The 17,631-nt window shown below is 39.7% G+C and overlaps 1 protein-coding gene across 1 annotated transcript in view; it reads left to right on the top strand.

The window, feature by feature from the left end:
* Positions 1 to 10,600, top strand: part of EGLN1 (egl-9 family hypoxia inducible factor 1) — a 33,946-nt gene extending 23,346 nt beyond the window's left edge. The window contains exons 2-5 of the mRNA XM_057368429.1: positions 2,387 to 2,506; positions 4,592 to 4,728; positions 6,038 to 6,105; positions 7,865 to 10,600. Coding sequence (XP_057224412.1) covers positions 2,387 to 2,506; positions 4,592 to 4,728; positions 6,038 to 6,105; positions 7,865 to 7,929 — 390 coding nt within the window. The 3' untranslated portion in view covers positions 7,930 to 10,600. The remainder of the gene's footprint in view (positions 1 to 2,386; positions 2,507 to 4,591; positions 4,729 to 6,037; positions 6,106 to 7,864) is intronic.
* Positions 10,601 to 17,631: the final 7,031 nt, after the last annotated feature.

Below are 17,631 nucleotides of genomic sequence, written 5' to 3'. Positions count from 1 at the left end.
CCAGACTTTCCAAAAAGTGCTGCCGGTCCTCTTCTTTTTCAGCAGTGAGGTGTGAAATACTGTTTTATTGCCATCAAGTCTAACTCCTTGTGATTAAAGTGAGAATTGATGTTGCTCTARCTACTTGATCCCAAAGTTCTCCTCATTCTGAGAGAGTTTTAGTAGCAGTTTTCACACAGATATGAGCAACGGTTAGCATCAGGGTTTAATCTGTATATGTCTCAGCAAAGCCCTTTAAATTAAAACTTTTCCATTATTAGGAATATTGTTACAGGATTGGATGTGGATCTGCTTTCAGCATTGTCCATGCTCCGTGAGAGCTTGGTAGAATTTATGTGGTACATGGGACTTTTTTGTCAACGTGTTGGCTTTCAACAGAAACCAAATATCTTCCTCTTCCAGCCCAGCTTTGCTTTTGATTTCTTCCTTTTTTTTTTTTTTTTTTTTTTTTTTTAAGAAAGGAAATTACAAAACTTTATTACATTATTTGGTATCCTCAACTCACTGTTTTGATTTTTGTGGTTTTATCTTCCCGCAGCAAAACTGATAAGTTATGACTTCGCCAAATATTAAATCACATTCTTGATATGTGTAATGTTTTCATAACATGAGGCCTGTAAGGATGAATGAATGCATTATGATTATTATAGTAAAGAGGTTGAAAAGCTGAAGTGCTTAATCAGAATTAGAAGAATATTTGAATTTTGTATTTTTTGGTACCTTTCATGAAGTATGGTCACTTCCAGCTGATATGAATGAAGTTGGGCTTAATTTGTAGGTTTCTTCATAGTCACACTATATATTACAACTGGGTGAATACTATGTTCTGACTTCTGCCTGGACAGAGCTACTAAAAACTGCTGTTTCCATTACTAGAATATATATGGAAATAAAGATTTTTAAATGGTTGCTGCTATAGCAAAATTCATTTTACTTATATGTGATACGCAAATATTTTACTGATTGAACTGCAAATACTTAAAACTATTTCTCAGTTTTCACATAGCACAGTTTACCCAGCTACCTGCACTGAATGGGTTCCTCAATACTTTCAAGTAATACAAACTCTGGAAAGCTTTATGTGTAGCATATTTAAAAAGGGAGGAGGAAGTTAAAATTATTAGTATAAAGCAAAAAATTCACTTTATTGGGAAAATACATTTTATTTATTACATGAGAGGTGAAAGAGTTTGCAATGCAGAGGTCTGACTTAGAATTCTAACTTAATCAGGCTAAATCTAGACAGGAACGTTTGTTCATAAAAGTTTTTATATTTTTTCAGACAGCAGAAAGTGATTGAGATTAGCAGTATGTTTACTGTTGGTAGAAACTACCTTTTTGTTTGGTTTTTGGTTGGTTGGCTTTTTTAATTTGTGTTATGATTTCTTCAGGTAGGAGATTGTCACGGCAATACATCTGAGTACTGCAGTGGCAGTGGCTGACTTGACCTGGAGAACTTTGTTCTGATCTCTTTCAAAAAACTGAAATAATTGTTATTTCCAGCAAATGCAGAAAGATATAGGGATGTGATGTGTAACGAACCAGCCATGTTCTCTGAGAGCTAATCAAGCTAATCAGGCCATCTGGGAGCAAGGGCCAGTTTGTTTCACACACACATCCGCATGTCTGAAGACTCAGAAATCGTTTTCCAGGGGTCTTTCAAGTGAGCTGAGCAAAATGCAGCATGGGAAGTTTAATACACTACTGTACTGAGAGTCGTTTGGTGCCAGGTTATTGCAGATTACTGCTCAGTGTCTGTTTTCCATTTCTCACTTCTTGACTAAAAAGGATGTTTTTGTTGTATGTGTAGACTTGTTTCAACAAAGGTTCAAAGACCTCCGATGTACAGGACAAAACACAAGCCCAAGAATGCACTTGGAGTGATTGAGTAACATGGGCTATTGATTTTGTCTACAAGTCTCCTAAAACTAAAGTTTGACAACAGTTTTGAGAAGGAATTCTTTGCATTGGAAACACAGGGGAAAAAAAGATTAAAAGGTAGCTGTTGGAACTTGARTCTGGAAAATTTCTTATCACAAGGAGAAGCGATTAAATTACACACAAGACACTTTCCTCTCTGCTATGTCATTCAGGTGAAGGAAGTCTGAATGATTAGYCACAACATGAGAGTAGCCCTAACTTCCATGCCTTAATTAAGTGTTCCTCTCAGTGTCTTTCATGCCTTTTTTGTTGACATCTGTTTGTGTTCCAAGTCAGTTTTTAACTAGAAAGAAAACACAGCTAAAATAATTCTTCACACATTATTTCTGGTTTAATTTTTCTGTTGCTTATATATTAGTTATTTAAGAATTACTATAGTTAAAATGTAGACTTATCCCCCACACAGTGATAAAAGTAACTATTGTATTTGATTCTTTGACTCCAGGCTATGGTGGCTTGTTATCCAGGCAACGGAACAGGATATGTGCGCCATGTTGATAATCCAAATGGAGATGGAAGATGTGTTACATGTATATATTATCTAAATAAGGACTGGGATGCCAAGGTATGCAATAATTTCTTTCTAAAACTTTTTATATATATACACACACACACACACACACACACACACACTTGATACTGCACTTTTGCTGCAGGTTTTTGTTCATGTCCTTATTTCTGTGCCTTAATTGTGTCGTTACATTATGTTAACTGTGGGTATTCTTTATCTTTAGTGAGAGCAGATAGAAATTAAGCATTTATTTTCAAGGTTTTGAATGATGCCAGCAGGACCTTCTTGGCAGTAAAATTGAAGGAAAGTGGTAAATGCCCCACTATACACAAAGAGAAATTGAAGGCAGTTTCATATATTCTTAATTTAATTTTTCCTTCTATTCCTGTTGGATCTTGAGTTTACTGTTTGTGCAACTAGATTGCTTAATTGAGTGTGCTYATAAAAAGAAAGTTACTGTAATTTGGGAGCATTTTCAAATAAGCCAAGTGTTACGGTCCTTGCTACATCAGTACAGTTCAAAGCAGCACAAGCCTTGTATCATTGTAGATACCAGATGTAGAGCACGTTTATACCTCAGTTCAAGTGGCCTAAAAATTTACTACTGTTGGCTACGATAAAGTGAATTTTTAATAAGGATTTTCCTAGTAATTCAATGGGACTAGGTAGATTTGAAGAATGGAAGTAGCAAAGTGGCTGTATTTAGACCATGAAAGAATAATGCAAAGACAGCTTTGCTAATTCTTTGATTTCTCTGCCATTAATGATGGAGAAGTTTATTCTCACAGGATATGGAAAAAAACCCTTAAAACTGTTGATACTTCATCATACTTAGGAAGTTCCATGTGGAAGACCAYGTAGGAGCAGTCAGTTCTGTGAACCGTGTGCACCAGTTATGGATAAACAGATTGCAGACGAGAGTGGTTACTTTTTTTTCCCATTATAACATACTTGCATTAAACTGGTAAATCAGAAAGCTGAGTAATTCAAATGCATTCAAGCTTTCTGTTTCTGATGTGCTCTTTGACACGTGAAATTGAATCTTACAATTAGAAAATAAATTTTTTTGCTRTGATAACATCTTTGCATAYAAGTGTACTGATTGTTCTGRACATCTTAAAATGCAGYTTTGGGGCATTTTTAGTTGATTTATAGTTTCTCTCTTGGCAAAAAAATGAATACATACCAGAGTGAAGAAGTCAAGCAAATTGCATTTTTTCAATAGCTGTAAAAAATTTACTAGCTGCATATTTAATTTATGAACAAAGGTATTCATTTCCTGCAAAATCTATTTTAAATTATAAATGAATATACTACCACATATATTGTTTATCGAAAAAGAAGCTTAGACTTTTATTAGGAGAACAAATGGATCTAAATTGTAACGTTTTTGCTGATTTAGATCACAGATGCCACTGTCATTTATATGAATTCGCCTTGTTAATACTTGCACTGTTGTGACTGTTAGGACATGAAGGCCTATGGTGGCCATCTATAGTTAGATTTAACATCAATACCTTCAGTAAGAAGAAGTTAATGTGACTTAAATATAATTAACTCCCCCTATGTGTGCATTTTTGTGGACATACTTAGGTAGGTTCAACTGTTTTCAAAACCGGGAAAAGATCTAAATTGGCCATGAGTAGTAGAGATTTAAGCTTTGGTTTGAAGTTTCCTGCGGTTTCTTTATTTTAATTATGCATAAATTTGTGCCACAGTTAATGAAATAATGTCTTTAATGGAGAAAGGTGAAAYTCAGATGTGAAATAAAATGTTTCTCTCATCTATATTGGGGTGTTTTTAGCCACCTGTGTAATATCAGTCAGTTTTGTCCATTTTTTTTTGCTAATATGTAATGTAGCAAAAAAAWCCCTGAAACATCTAATGCCACAGCTTTTACTTAAACATGAATGGACATTTAATATTTGCAAGCATTTTGAAATCAGTGAAAATTGTGTGAAACTTTTGTTAAATGAAACGCATTGACAGAAAAGCCATAGATTCATGATTTATGTAGCACCTGATAAGGCTTTTGTTTCAGTTCCAAGCGTCTGAAATATTTTCAAATGTGATATTCAGTACTTTTAAATACAGTGAGACATCGTTCTCAAGCATTGTTTGAAAATATTTCATTTGTAGGTAAGTGGAGGCATCCTTCGGATATTTCCAGAAGGTAAAGCCCAATTTGCTGATATTGAACCCAAATTTGATAGACTGCTATTCTTCTGGTCTGATCGCCGCAACCCTCATGAAGTACAGCCAGCATTTGCTACAAGGTAGGAGTGATGGACTCTCTGCTGCATGCTGCCTCTCYTAGCTAGAAATCAGAAATTAGTGACACCATGATTTACGACTTGACAAAAAGGAGTTGTTTCTCCTAATGGATGATAGGGCTTCTACTGTGTTGCTGAGTTTGTASTGATGCCTGATCTCTTATTTTGGAGGAAACATCCTGAGTGGGTAGGTGGGGAGTTTCTGATCATGTGCTTGGCGGAACCGGGTGGGAGCACACAGAGCCATAAGCAGACCCCAACTTAGCCAAAGGGTGTTGTCTTCATTACTTCTCTGTAGCGGTTTACAGTCTTCTCCCTTCCCTTTGTTCTTATCACCCTACTGTATTACTGGAAGATYGACTGGGTACTTCAGTTTTATGTTCCCTCTTGTTGGGAGGAAGCTGTCAGAAAATTCTAATTTTCAAACTGAGCTGCCACATTCTAATTTGAGAATTGAGGGAATGTTGTGGAACAGAAACAACCATTGCTAGACAATTTTTTTTTTTAGTATTAGAGGTGTTATTATTCCCAGTCTGAAGCACAGGGGGAGCTTGACTTCCCTTTTGTCCCTCAGTGCAGGGCAGTGGTTAATTCTAAAAGTACCCACATTTACTGCCTCCACATGAACTGTAGTTAATGCGGGCTTCCTGTTGCCAATGTGCTAACATGTTTGGATGGCCAGAGCACTGCATATTGACTGGAGCTGAGATAAGGCAACTGTCCTTGCAAAAAGTAATTTGAAACTGCCTTCAGCGCATCCTCTTGCAGCTTTTCCAGAAGCTGTACTGCTTTCCTCCCCTTGCTTTCTGCTTCCAGAAGAGTCAGAGGGTGAAATGCCATTTACTAGAGCTCCTTAAAGTCTTTTCTCAATAGCTGGCATTTTGTATTCAAATCCTCTACGGGCAGTGGAAAACCAAGAGSTGTGTAGGAAGGAGTAATTAATTTTCTATTGTGGCAAATGTCCAAAAAAAGATTCTTCTGCTGTGTGACTCAGTGATGAACTTGACTTAGAAAAAGATGAGGTCACAGGGCAAGGTGATGTGGGCAGAGACTTTATTCTGGGCAGGAACCATAATAGCAAACTCATTAGGAAAAAAGACTGTAAACTCAGCATCAGTGTCACCCTTTCAGTGACTTTTCAGATAGTACCTACTAGTAGGAAAAAAAAMCAAAACCAACTGCTTGCTTTATGAAAACTTTCTTCTGCCAGACAATGAAATTATCATCAGATTTGGGTTATGTTTCATGTCAAGTTCTTCACTTTTTTTTTTTCTTCATTGTTCAGGAGTTCTTTTTTCTTCTATTTCCTTAGGTACGCAATAACAGTGTGGTATTTTGATGCAGATGAAAGAGCACGAGCTAAAGTAAAATATCTAACAGGTAAACTCTTCTTAATATCATTGTTATGTCTTTGTGGAAGAGTAGCTAGTCTAGCCTCATCTCCTGGGCTCACCCTCTTCACTAAAAGAGAGAGAAAAAGGCATAACTCAAAAGTCAGATTTTACAGGGAAGGTGACCCAGGAATTGAACTCCTGGGCAGTAATTTGTGAAATCCAGGTCATTGCCTGTCCTGCTCACCTGAGGCTGCTCAATCTTTTTACATGGAGGACACAGCTTCTCCCTACTCTTTTCTCCCTAGTACATGTGGAGGAGAAATACATCAGAGATTATAAGGCATTGCAGAATTGAGAGCTTTGGAAATAGTTTTGTTTGAATATAGGAATTCAATGAGTGAATACAACTTTACTTGACTAGAATTTTTATATTGGAAAAACAATAGCCTAGAATTAAAATCTGGAATCAAAGAATGGAGTTACTTCCTCAGTTTCCAATTTCAACCTATCTAGCATCTGTTTTCCTTCTCTGGCTTCTCCCCCAAGAGGAAGTTGATCTAATTTTCCTGTTCAAATTAGCATTATAAGGAGAAATTGCCTAGGACTTCTGTCATGCTTGTAATTGCCATCACAGTCTTGTGTTTGTTACAGTAGTTTAAAAATAAACCAAAATCAGGTGTACTGCAAGTGCACACATACTCGAACCCGGTTTTGTCGAGTTCTGAAATGAATTATGTTGAAGATGTGCCAGTCATTTCCCACTGAAACTTCCATTCACTGCTGTTCGATGTCTGGAGCTCCTAAAGAGCCCAGAGCTGTGTACAGTTCAGTTCAGTGTCTCTTGGTGCACTTGGTCACAGTGCATTTTGGGAGTGGCAAGAGCAGTGCAGCTCCTCCCAGGCTTTCGAAGGAAGCCCTGCAGCTCTGGCCAGGCAGGCTGTCCCACTGCTCAGTGGCACATACCCGGCAAAGCACAGTGACTTCCCAGGCAGTCAGGAATGCTGCATAACGCCCACCTGGTCTCCACAGCAAGCCTGTCTGTCTCTAAGCCAGTCTTTACGTCACAAGTGCGCAACTATGCAGCTCCTGGAACCAGCCTTGCTGCATCAGAGCTGTTTTGTTGCCTCTGCACAGCTTCCACTGCTGCCTTTTCAGAGTTAGTACAGACAAATGGTTGGGTGGGGGGCCTGAAGCCTGAAGGGAAAGTGCTTTCCTCTCTGCCTTCCTCCCTCTCCAGGGTCCCCCTAAACTGCAGGTACTTTAGGAAAGAAGTCTGGGTTGTTCAAATTTCATAGAATCACAGAATCGGTTAGCTTGAAAAAGACCCCTGAGATCATCAAGTCCAGCCTTTGGCTGAACACCAAGCTGTCAACTAGAGTATGGCACTGAGATGGTGCCACCACATTCCAATGTTTCATTACTCTTTCTGTGGAGAAATTCCTCCTCCTTCAGTATCAGTTTGCCCTGCAATTGGTTTATATTACTATATTGTTGTGTTTTAAGTTCTCATTTGCAATTAAAATTGCACTCTTTGTTCTGTATCTGCAGCAACAATTGTGCAAGATTGTTCAGTTTATTTTCTACTGACAATAACATATAAAATTATAGAATAAAATGTCAGAAAACTATTCATTTTTTGATAAGTGTCAGTCTAACTAAAGCTGCACAAAATATGTGTGAGTTTTTCTTACTTATGGTATATTATGTTTTGGTAGTAAAACTTTACTCTAGAAAGTGATGTCGACTGTTGGACTGTACATTGTTAAATGCTGAAAAACAACATTTTCTTTTTCATATTTCTGCAGGTGAAAAAGGTGTGAGGGTTGAACTTAATAAACCTTCTGACTCAGTTGGGAAAGACGTTTTATAAGCCTTTGATTTAGCAACTCCCCTTGCTATTCTCCCTGATAAATCTTGATGCTATCTATTAACTTTTGAATGTGAATAACAAGACAAAGGAAAATCAACAACAAACCAACATCTTAATATGGAAGCAAACAGTGTTTCAATGTTGCATCAAAAAGAAGGTTCTTTGACTGCTGAAGCATTGTACTATGTGATTGTGACTCCAGGCCTGTGACTGCTTATGTGAAGAAGATAAGCAATCAGTAAGAAACACCATATGCATCTGGACATAAATAAGTGCCCTACATAGAATTTGTCCATCCTTATATTTTGCCAGACTTGTCATCCAGCTGAATCCATTTCATCTCTCCCTTTTTTTATATGGTAAAAGTTTGAATTTTGGGTAATTTTTGTATGACCAGGTACAGTTTATCAAAATTGAGTCTTAAAAAAAAAAAGAAAAACTGAAAAAAAAGGAAAAAAATTACAGTATTCTCCAATATAACATGGATCTATTTTTGTAAAACTGTTCATACTGTTCTCCTCTGCCATGAAAGACCTAATTTAATGTAAGGGTTGCCAGTAACTGATAATCACTTTAATTTTCTTTACACCTTAAGTCAGAAAAGGAGCACTTTAATTACCAGCTAAAAATCTGATTGTTTTGTATCATATCTCACACTAATCTTAACTTTTAAAGATTGCTGCTGTATTGGTTTTTTTTTTGACTATGTTCTCTTGAACCTTATTAACAGAAGCAAATCAGTATCTTGCTATTAGTAATATTCAATTTGTGGTTTTCTATGTTGAATCCACATAGGGGAAGTTTCTGTCACTTTTCTTTTTTCTTTGGTTTCTTGTTTTTTTTATTTTGGAGGGGGGATGTATGGTTGTTTTTTTTATTTTTTAAGTGACTGGCACTAAGTGAACTTGACACTATTGGTTGCTATCATTGGCTTTGGGGACCTGGTAAATACCGTCAAGTTACAAGAATATACAAGGGCTTTCCTAGGCTATTAGAGGTACCCAGAACCTCCTTACTTACTTGACAGAAATTTTTGAGCTTTCTCCCTTTTCTAAAAAAATACTTGCTGCCCCCCTTTCCTTTGTATATAAGTTAATAGAATATCTAAAATCCACTTTTTTTAATTTCCTTTTTAAATGTTGGTGTCCCATACAGTGTATAAGTCGACACCTTGATCTATTATATAGTATCAAGGAAGTGGTCAGCACACTGAAGCTGAAGTGCATCACTCTGTAGGCTCCTTGTGCAATAATTCATCTTTAAATTTTCACTGTTGCTGAAGGATTTCCCCGAAAAGACACTGCCTTTTGATCAATACTGAGGTATATATTTAGTAAGAAAACTTTTGCTTTCTTTACATTGTTTTTATTTTATCAAGGAGACGGAACATCACAGAGTAAAAGTGAGATGTGCAGAAACTTTGATATTCTTATTTTTAAGAAATGGATGTTTTGGACACGGATTTTTTTTCTTCTTTCTTTTTTTATTTTTCCTGAGCTTTAAAAGCTTGAGAAAACAAAAAWGAACCTATCAAAGACAGCATTCATATTTACAGATGTTTGGGGTTGTTCACTTTACCCAYTGCAGTTTTCTATCTGTCCCTTATTTCCCTACTTAGCCAACCAAAACAATGTGAGTGTACAGAAATATTTCTGTATATATTACAACTTGTGACAATTTTAGCATCTGTATAGTTTGTATTCAATTAGAGACCTTTTCTATGGAAAGCTCAGTAATTTTTTATTAAAAACATTACTATTGTTCATGTAAAACATGAAAACGCTAATTGTTTAGTAACAAACTGACAGAAGGGGGAAAAATTCAGTATTGGTATATCATTTAGGAGAACCAACAGAAATCCCAGTTTTGTTTTTATTTCAATTTTCTTTTTTTTTTAGTAAGTTCTTCCCCTGTACAGTTCTCTTCCTCTTTCCACTTTTCTTCCCAGAAAAACAGACAGGATACCTTTACTGTAAGTGCCTCTGCCAACCTGGCCAAGGAGTGCGAATCTTCATTACTGTCTGGTCTGCAGTACATTTAAGCTACCAATGAAACAAGCAAAAAAGACACCTCTTCTACTTGATCTTCATTAGTACTTAAAAGAAGTACTACTTAATAAACGTTTGGTTTTGTTTTGTTTTAGAAATGTAAGCATAAGCCTTTAAACTTATTTCAGTCCCTCTGTAATTCAAACTGCTGCAGTTAAACAGCGTATCAGATTCTAATCACACTGTAGGTTTGTGCTTGCCAGACAGGTTTTAAAAGCTTAATTTTTCACTCCATGTAAGTCATTACAACAGGGTCAACAAATCAGGTCAGCCATTTCTTCCATGTCCTTTAGAAACTGTTCATTTCATGTCGGTTGAATATTCAGTCTTGAGCGTCACCAAGCAGGTCCTTGTTTTAAAACTATTTTTTAAACTGTCTTATGATCTGTATGTGTCTAGTCCTGGTTAAAAATAAAGCTTCATAATGCTATTTTTATTCATGATGTTAGCTGGCTGTGAAATATGAGACCTTTATCTATAGCAGGCAAAGAAATTCAGGATTCATTTACAGGTTGCCTATAAAGTTGTGTAATTTCAAAAGCAGTGTTCATTATGAAAGAGCTCTCAAGTTGCTTGTAAAGCTAATCTAATTAAAAAAGACGATGTATAAAGGTTCTTGAAAACTATGTGTTTTTTTGCAATCTTTGTAACTTTTAAAACTACTCTGGAGCACCAAATTTATAAATGTCCTCGATAAAGAGGGTATGTGGAATTTTGGTTGTTCTCTTGTGGGTGTTTTGTTGGGATTTTTGTTTGGATTTATTTTTTTTATTGTTCTGTTTTTGTTGGGTTTGCAGGGGGCAGGTTGTTGGTGGGTTTTTTTGGTTTTTGTTTTTTTTGGTTTTTGGTGGGTTTTTTTCTGTTTTTGTTTGTGTTTTGGGTTTCAGGGATGGGGTGGGGTTTTGTTTTTATTTAGTCAAAGCTGCTTCTGCTCTGGAGAAGGATCTGGGGCTTTTTTCCTTAGACTACCTACAGTTACCTGGACGTGGTAGCAATTTTCCTAATGATTTCCTCCCTTGAAAATAGGACCATATTTATGCTTTCTGAAGAGTGAAAATGATGKGGAGTCGGCTCTAGTTTTTCACCACTTTGTACAGCTGTATGAGAAGCAAAATGAAAGTCCCATTCAGACAGGATTTGTAAGGTTTAATGGGATCGCCTCAATTTCACATGGCTCCCAGTGAATTATGTGTCCTTGAGAGATGACAGAAGAATGGTAATGCACAGGTGCAGACCTGTATGAGGTACCACACAATATTCCTCCACTTTTGATGAGCTTTGTAATGACTGTATGGTAATCAAGGAAATATTTTTCTGGGTGTTCTCCTGCCATTGCTGTGGCTTTTGTGAAGCCCCCTGCATGTGCTTRTCTGTCTTCTGTTAGTTCAGGAAGAGTTACCTRGATCTGCAGATGAGTCTCCAGCATYAGTGCACCTTTCATGGCACTTGGATGCCAGTTGTGCTCAGTTCTGCTCAAAGGTGATGGTTCTTGGCATTTTTTTAGGTTGAAACCCAAACATAGCAGCATAGAGCTGATGGCAAAGTGCTTTTTTCCATGTTAAGTGCTGTTTAACTTCTGACAAGTTCTATTGAAAGTACCTCTTCCCCATCCTTGTTTTACATTGAGCAAAGACAAAGCCTTTCTTGCAACTATCCTGGGTAGACGTGGTTTCGGTTTTGTTGGGKTTTTTTAAATTATCATATTGTTGAGCACAATATGCAGGGGGATTGTTTTGGTTAGTAAAGTCAAACACTGTTCTAGGGAAAATGAAGTGTTTCTCTTGGGTGTTTCTCTGAAAAGACACTTGCARACCTGACAGCCTGCATCATGTGCAAAACAGCTGGCTGTGCTGACCACTTCAAGGTCAGGAGTGGAAAGGTCAYATTTCCATTGTACTGGTAAGTATGGCCAGACTGAAAAGTACCATTTCTGTGCATGTTGCWTGTTTTGAAAAAGAGGGGAAAATGCCAAGTCACAACAGCAAGCTCAAAGTGTCAAAACTCCAGGAGTCTAGCATGTACTTTGCCTGCAGGAATGCAGATAACTGCATGCTCTTGCAAATACCTGGTGGGAATTTATGAGTACCGAGCAGCAAAGACTTTAAAGAAGTTCATGGGTCTCAGCTGGGTTTGAATATCACCGGCTTTTTTGGGGGAATGGGGGTGGAAGCATGGATGTCTAGATCTCCCATTGTCAGCTTTTATTTCTTTTTTTCAGATGTAAAGCTTGAACATAAGTAATTGCCGCACATATCCTGAAGTCTGTTTGTACAGGAGCTGTGTTCACTCAAACATCTGTTGTTTTATTGCTCGACCCTATCTGTTGGGGCTGGATTGCAGCTGACAGAAGCAGGTTTCAGGGTCCTCTCTGCTACCAGACAAATCCAGTTCCAGAGAATTTGCTCTGTTGAATTTTACTATCACCTTACTGAGTTTCATCGAGCTTTTTCCACTGGCTTTGAAGCTGAGTGAATATACATCATGTTTACCCCTTTCCTGAAATATGGAAAAAACCCAAATTCATAGCTCCCAAATGAGTTGGCTCTAAAAGTGGAAGGGACAGATGAGCTGTAAATTGCCAACCTTTTTGGGATAGRCTCAAGTCCTTAACAGGACAGGGAGGAAGTTATGAGTTGAATAGAAATGGTGAAGTAGGATGGGAAGAGACTGGCACATGAGACCAACATAAAACATGTAGGCTGAGTATGAAGAATATGGGATATGCCAACTCAAAATATGTTGTAGGGGTCTGCTTTGGGAGGAAGATGAAGTATGGGAAGAAAGGATGCACMATGTGTTTGTCTCAGGAAAGAGATGTTCATGCATCCCATCTATACTTTTCTTCATCAATGTGTGTTGCTAAAGAGCTTTATCTCTGAAGATGAGAAGTTTGTAACTGTACTTGAACTCAGCTTCCTTGTCTGTATTCCAATAGTAAGTTACTGGACTTTCCCCTTATTAAACATGCAGCTTGGGATTAAACTCCTGTTGGTAATAGTTTKTGGGGTCTTCTGGAGCATTTACGAGAACTACCTTTGTGTATAATGTGGCCATAAATGCTGGCAGAGGTGACTGRCTAATTTAGCCTCTAAGCCCAGTAGCAGCCTCTTCACATGGTTAAAAGATTGCAGGGCCTGCCTCACATCAGAGTGGGAGGGATGTAAAACAGAGATGGGCTTACAACATGCCATGATCACACACAGGCAAGCTGTGATACAAGGCATGATGCTCCAGGGCAGTGTCTGAACTGAAACCCATTATTTCTTTACAATACTGTTGGAGACGAGGAGTAAAATTTCACCTCTGAATATTCACTGTGATCCTCATGAGCCTATGTGTCTGTGTGGTTTGCCAGGGTGGAACCAGTTCCTCTCCTGGACTTGTTTCAAGGGCTGATGTGGTTCTATTTTATTTTTGCTTTTAAATAAAAGATGAAGCCAGCATAAATAAAATGTAGAGATTTGACTCCTACTCACAAATGAAAAGCCTGCTAYCTGAATATTATATTGGGTTGTGAGCTGGTATTTCACTACTTAAAGAAAGCATGGGTCAACCAAAAAGCCATCAAAAAAAAMCCAATCAAAACTATCTGAAGGCAAGTCACTGGTTTTAAATGTGTTTTGCTTACATTACTGCATCTGAACAAGCTTTCTAAATCTATTAGTAAAGATTGCATTATAGCAGAAGCATAGTGGCAGCTCTAAGACACAGAAGGAAATTAGAATTTTGGAGCTGGATTAATTGCTGTTGCAATCCTGAGAACTTTTTTTCATGCAGTAAGATAGGAGTGAAAGTGTCCAAAAAAATCCCAAACAGCCACTACAGCAACAAACTAAATGTCACCGCCTCTAGGTCTGAAAAGTGCAGTCTTGGTGAGGGTTGCACCTTGAATTACTGGACCCAAAGATACTTCAGACAAACTGTTTTTATAGGAGCACTTGGGAACATCCTTGGACATCAAGGAGAATATATTCCTTCAGGAAAAACGTGATTGTGGACACCACTAAYGTTTGCCTAAGAGCCATGGATAATAGCAGTCTGTTTAAAAAAAAAAAAACCAACACGTTTAAAATAGCAAGTTAGGAAATGACTGTAGCTGAGAGTTTCTGCAACTTCACAACCATGCAGCATTATGCAATGAGGTGAGGAGGGAGGGCACGTACCTTACCATAAACCCAAGGCTTATGCAAATCCATGAGGGCAGGCAGGGGGCAGGGAGCCACCTGTGGTCAGGCTGTGACAGACACCAGGAGCAGGATGCAGAAATGCTTCAAGTGCAGAAGTGCTTCAATGTTCCTGCTGTGTCTCAGCCAGGACAAGGCCTCTTCTTAAAGCAGAAAAATATGTTCTTTGAGTCCCAGAGGTGACACAGACACACTGCTATTACAGGGGGAGGATGCTGTGTCACACAAAAATCCACTGGGGCAGGGATGGAGGAGTGGGGAAAGTAGGGGAAAAAAATCAATACTAAGGGCTGGGATCAAGCCATCCTGTAACAACTCCTAGCCGAGTGAGGGTGCTTGCCCAACAGCAGAAGCCTCCCATCCCTCTCTTCCTGCGGGGTGTGCATGGACTGACTGCAACCCCTTCGTGGTTCAGTGCCTGCACAGCTGAGGGTGCAGGGCATTGGTGTAGGGTGGRAGTGCGCTGCTGCAGAGTTGGCTTGGAGAAGATTCACATTTCTGGGACCTGCACAGGGATTGAAGAGAGGTGGCGTTAAGGCAACAACTTTTCAATGTTTTCCTCCAAACTCAGGGCTTCTCATTCCTTCAGGGGATGCTTGTGTCTGATACTTGTGTCCATAACATCTCAACAATCARCTCCAAAGTTCATGGCATTGCTGACCACATTGGATGTGCATCTGCTTTGGCAAAATTGTATTTCATGCCCATGCATAAGCCCAAATGTTAGCAACTAGACATCTTGGCAGAGTTGTTTTAACTCTGCCAAATTGCCTGGGAAATGTTGCCTGATAGCTTGAATAGACTTTCAGAGTTTTGCAGTGCCTGAAATACCTCCTATTCCTGCTCATGGGATGCTYTTCTACCATTCTAAGTCTCTTCTAGGTACATCAAAGTTAATTAAGTCTGAGTTTTAATTCATGCTGTCTGCAGGGCTGATAATCCTTCCCACCCGGTGTGCCTTGGCAAGGATTCAGCAGTTGGGTTTGGCAGGGCAGAGCTTCCTTGTACCTGTCCTTGTGTCATGGCATGTGCCCAGCTCCTGCCTGAAGTCCCCCAGTCTCTGATGCATGTGACAGGAGACTTATCCCTCCTGCCCAYGATCTGGATGGTGCAGTGCTGAGAGATGCCCATGCCCAGCCTTGCAGGGAGAGGAAGAAATGTGCAGCTGGAAATCAGCTGATGGTCAGAGATGGTGTGAGCTCTGCCAGGGCAGGGGCGAGCAGGGGGACTTTAGTTGCCTTCAGCTGTAATTTTAATCTGACCTGAAGTGCTACTGGGATTGTTAGGCAGAAACCCGGGGCTATGGAGGTGGGAAGAGCCTCCTGCACGTGCTCTGGTCCAGCTCCCCTACCCTTGATCAAGGTCACCCAGATCTGGCTGCCCAGGATCATGTCCAGTTGGGATTTTCGTGTCTTCAAGAATGGAGACTCCACAACTTCTGCAGGCAACCTGTACCCACCTTCAGCTGCCCTTCCTATAATAAAGTTTTTTCTCTTGTTTAAATTAAATTTCCAATGTAGGTACTGCTAAGTATAAATCAAAGGAACAACCCAAAGGATTCTTGGCAGCGTATCCTGGAGAAGAAAGCAGATTTAAGTTCCTTACTTGCAGCCATACTCCACCCGGTACTGGTTCCATCCTCTCTGGAGCCCTTGGGTGTTGATTTATCCTCAGGATGACTCTTCCCTTTGGCCGTGTTTCTGTTTGCCATCTGCCAGGACAGCCCAGATCTGTGCCACGTCCTTCCACAGCCACGTTGCCTGGCGCAGCCTGTGCCCAGCTGTGCAGTCCTGTCACACAGCAGGGAGTTCTTTTTGCTGCTGGTGCTGCAGGGAGGCTGTKTCCCACCAGGCAAGCACTGGCATCTGCAGGAGGGCACCAGCCAAGTGARTCACTGGCACTGCTCTTCAGCTTTGTGCCTGCACCCAGACACAACCCACACCTTCCTGGTGAATCAAAAACCAGTTACAGGTCGGTGGCAGCACACCCACAGAGTGGATCTTTTGGAGAAGAAAGTGGGTCATTACTGGGATGCTTCTGGGAAGAGACCAGTATCAGTGGGAAGGAAAGGCAGGGGAGCAAAGCAGGGGGGAGAAAGAGAGGGAAAGAGCAGAGAGGCCCTGTGGCTGTCCCTGCCATTGGCAAATTGCTTAATGAAGTCACGAGAATAATTAAACCCCCCCAACTAAACCAGGTTCCAATAGCTCAGTTCCTGTACCAGACCTGCACTGAGCCCTAGCCCACATCTTGCYCCAGACTTTTTATGCCACTAATGACAGAACTCTGAAGAGAAGGTACTTGCAGTAAACACAAAATCTGTGATCCAGAGACTGACATCAATTAATGAAAATAATCACTGCTTTAAAATTAGGCAGTGATGGAGGCAAATACTTGACTTGTTGGGTTTTGCCCCTTCAAACATCCTTTGTTGTGCAGTTTAGGAAACGTAATATCAGAAACTTATTAGGGAAAAAAGGAGTGAAATTATGTGAATGACAAAGGATGGATGGAACAAAGACAGGGTGAGCTATCCAGGCCTGTTTTAACCTTTAACCTTTCTAAGCTGCTGCACCTGCTTAGAAATTTAATCTAGTCTTAAAGCAACCTGGCCTGGCTGAAGCTAAAAGGAACAGAGGAATTAAGGCCATGGCCACGGTCCATTATAATACACCTGTAGTACRCCACCCTTCCCTGGGCTTGTCACACCCCTCCGGCTCCCTGGCTTAGCCAAGGCACAGGAGTTTTGTGTTTTATAAACYCCTCTGACTTCCTAAAACTCTGTTCTGCATCTCTTGCAGAGCTGGGTTGATGGCAAATGGTGACAGAAAATAAACTTTGTCACTGCTATGGATGCAAGCAGTGTGGTATCTGAAACCCTCAAAAGGATGCCTTGGGGTTACTCCTGAGCCCTGAACTAGAAAAAGCAGCTACTCTCTCATCTTCAAAGTCCTTCTTGCAGCAAAGCTAAAAGAATCACTCACAGAACACCTACTTAGTTGTAAATTGACTTCTCAGCCCCCAGTTAGATGCAGTAGTTCTCCCCACCACCACCATTCCTCCTCTTTTAATTTGTCTGTGGTCCAGTCAGGGTTGCTCCAGGTCCACGTTTCGCCTGGAGTGCAGTGTAGGTGAAATAGGAGCTTGACAATCCTGCACTTTGTTTTCTCCCGGCACAGGTTGGAGAGGAAGAAATAAGAACTCCTTTCGTGCAAGGAGTGCCCCCTAAYGGCCTAGTGAAGAATCCCAAAACCCCACAGAGCCTGGGGTCTTGGCCTTTATTCCCCATACACACGAGTATGTGAAATCACATGCCCGTATTTTCACTTAGATTGAAATGCAAGGCTCTTTCATGGCCTGTCTGCCCATGAACCGCACTTCAAGGCCAATTTTACGCAGAGTCTTTGTATATGTACAATGTAAAATACATGTATATGTACAAATGTAAAATACATTTGTATTTTAAAAAATAG

Source organism: Malurus melanocephalus, unplaced genomic scaffold (genome assembly GCF_030028575.1).
Source record: "Malurus melanocephalus ecotype Western Australia unplaced genomic scaffold, MMel_1.1 scaffold_92, whole genome shotgun sequence".
NCBI classification, from domain to species: domain Eukaryota; kingdom Metazoa; phylum Chordata; class Aves; order Passeriformes; family Maluridae; genus Malurus; species Malurus melanocephalus.
The sequence above is the reverse complement of the archived record's forward strand: the minus strand, read 5'-3'. Positions and strand labels throughout refer to the sequence as shown.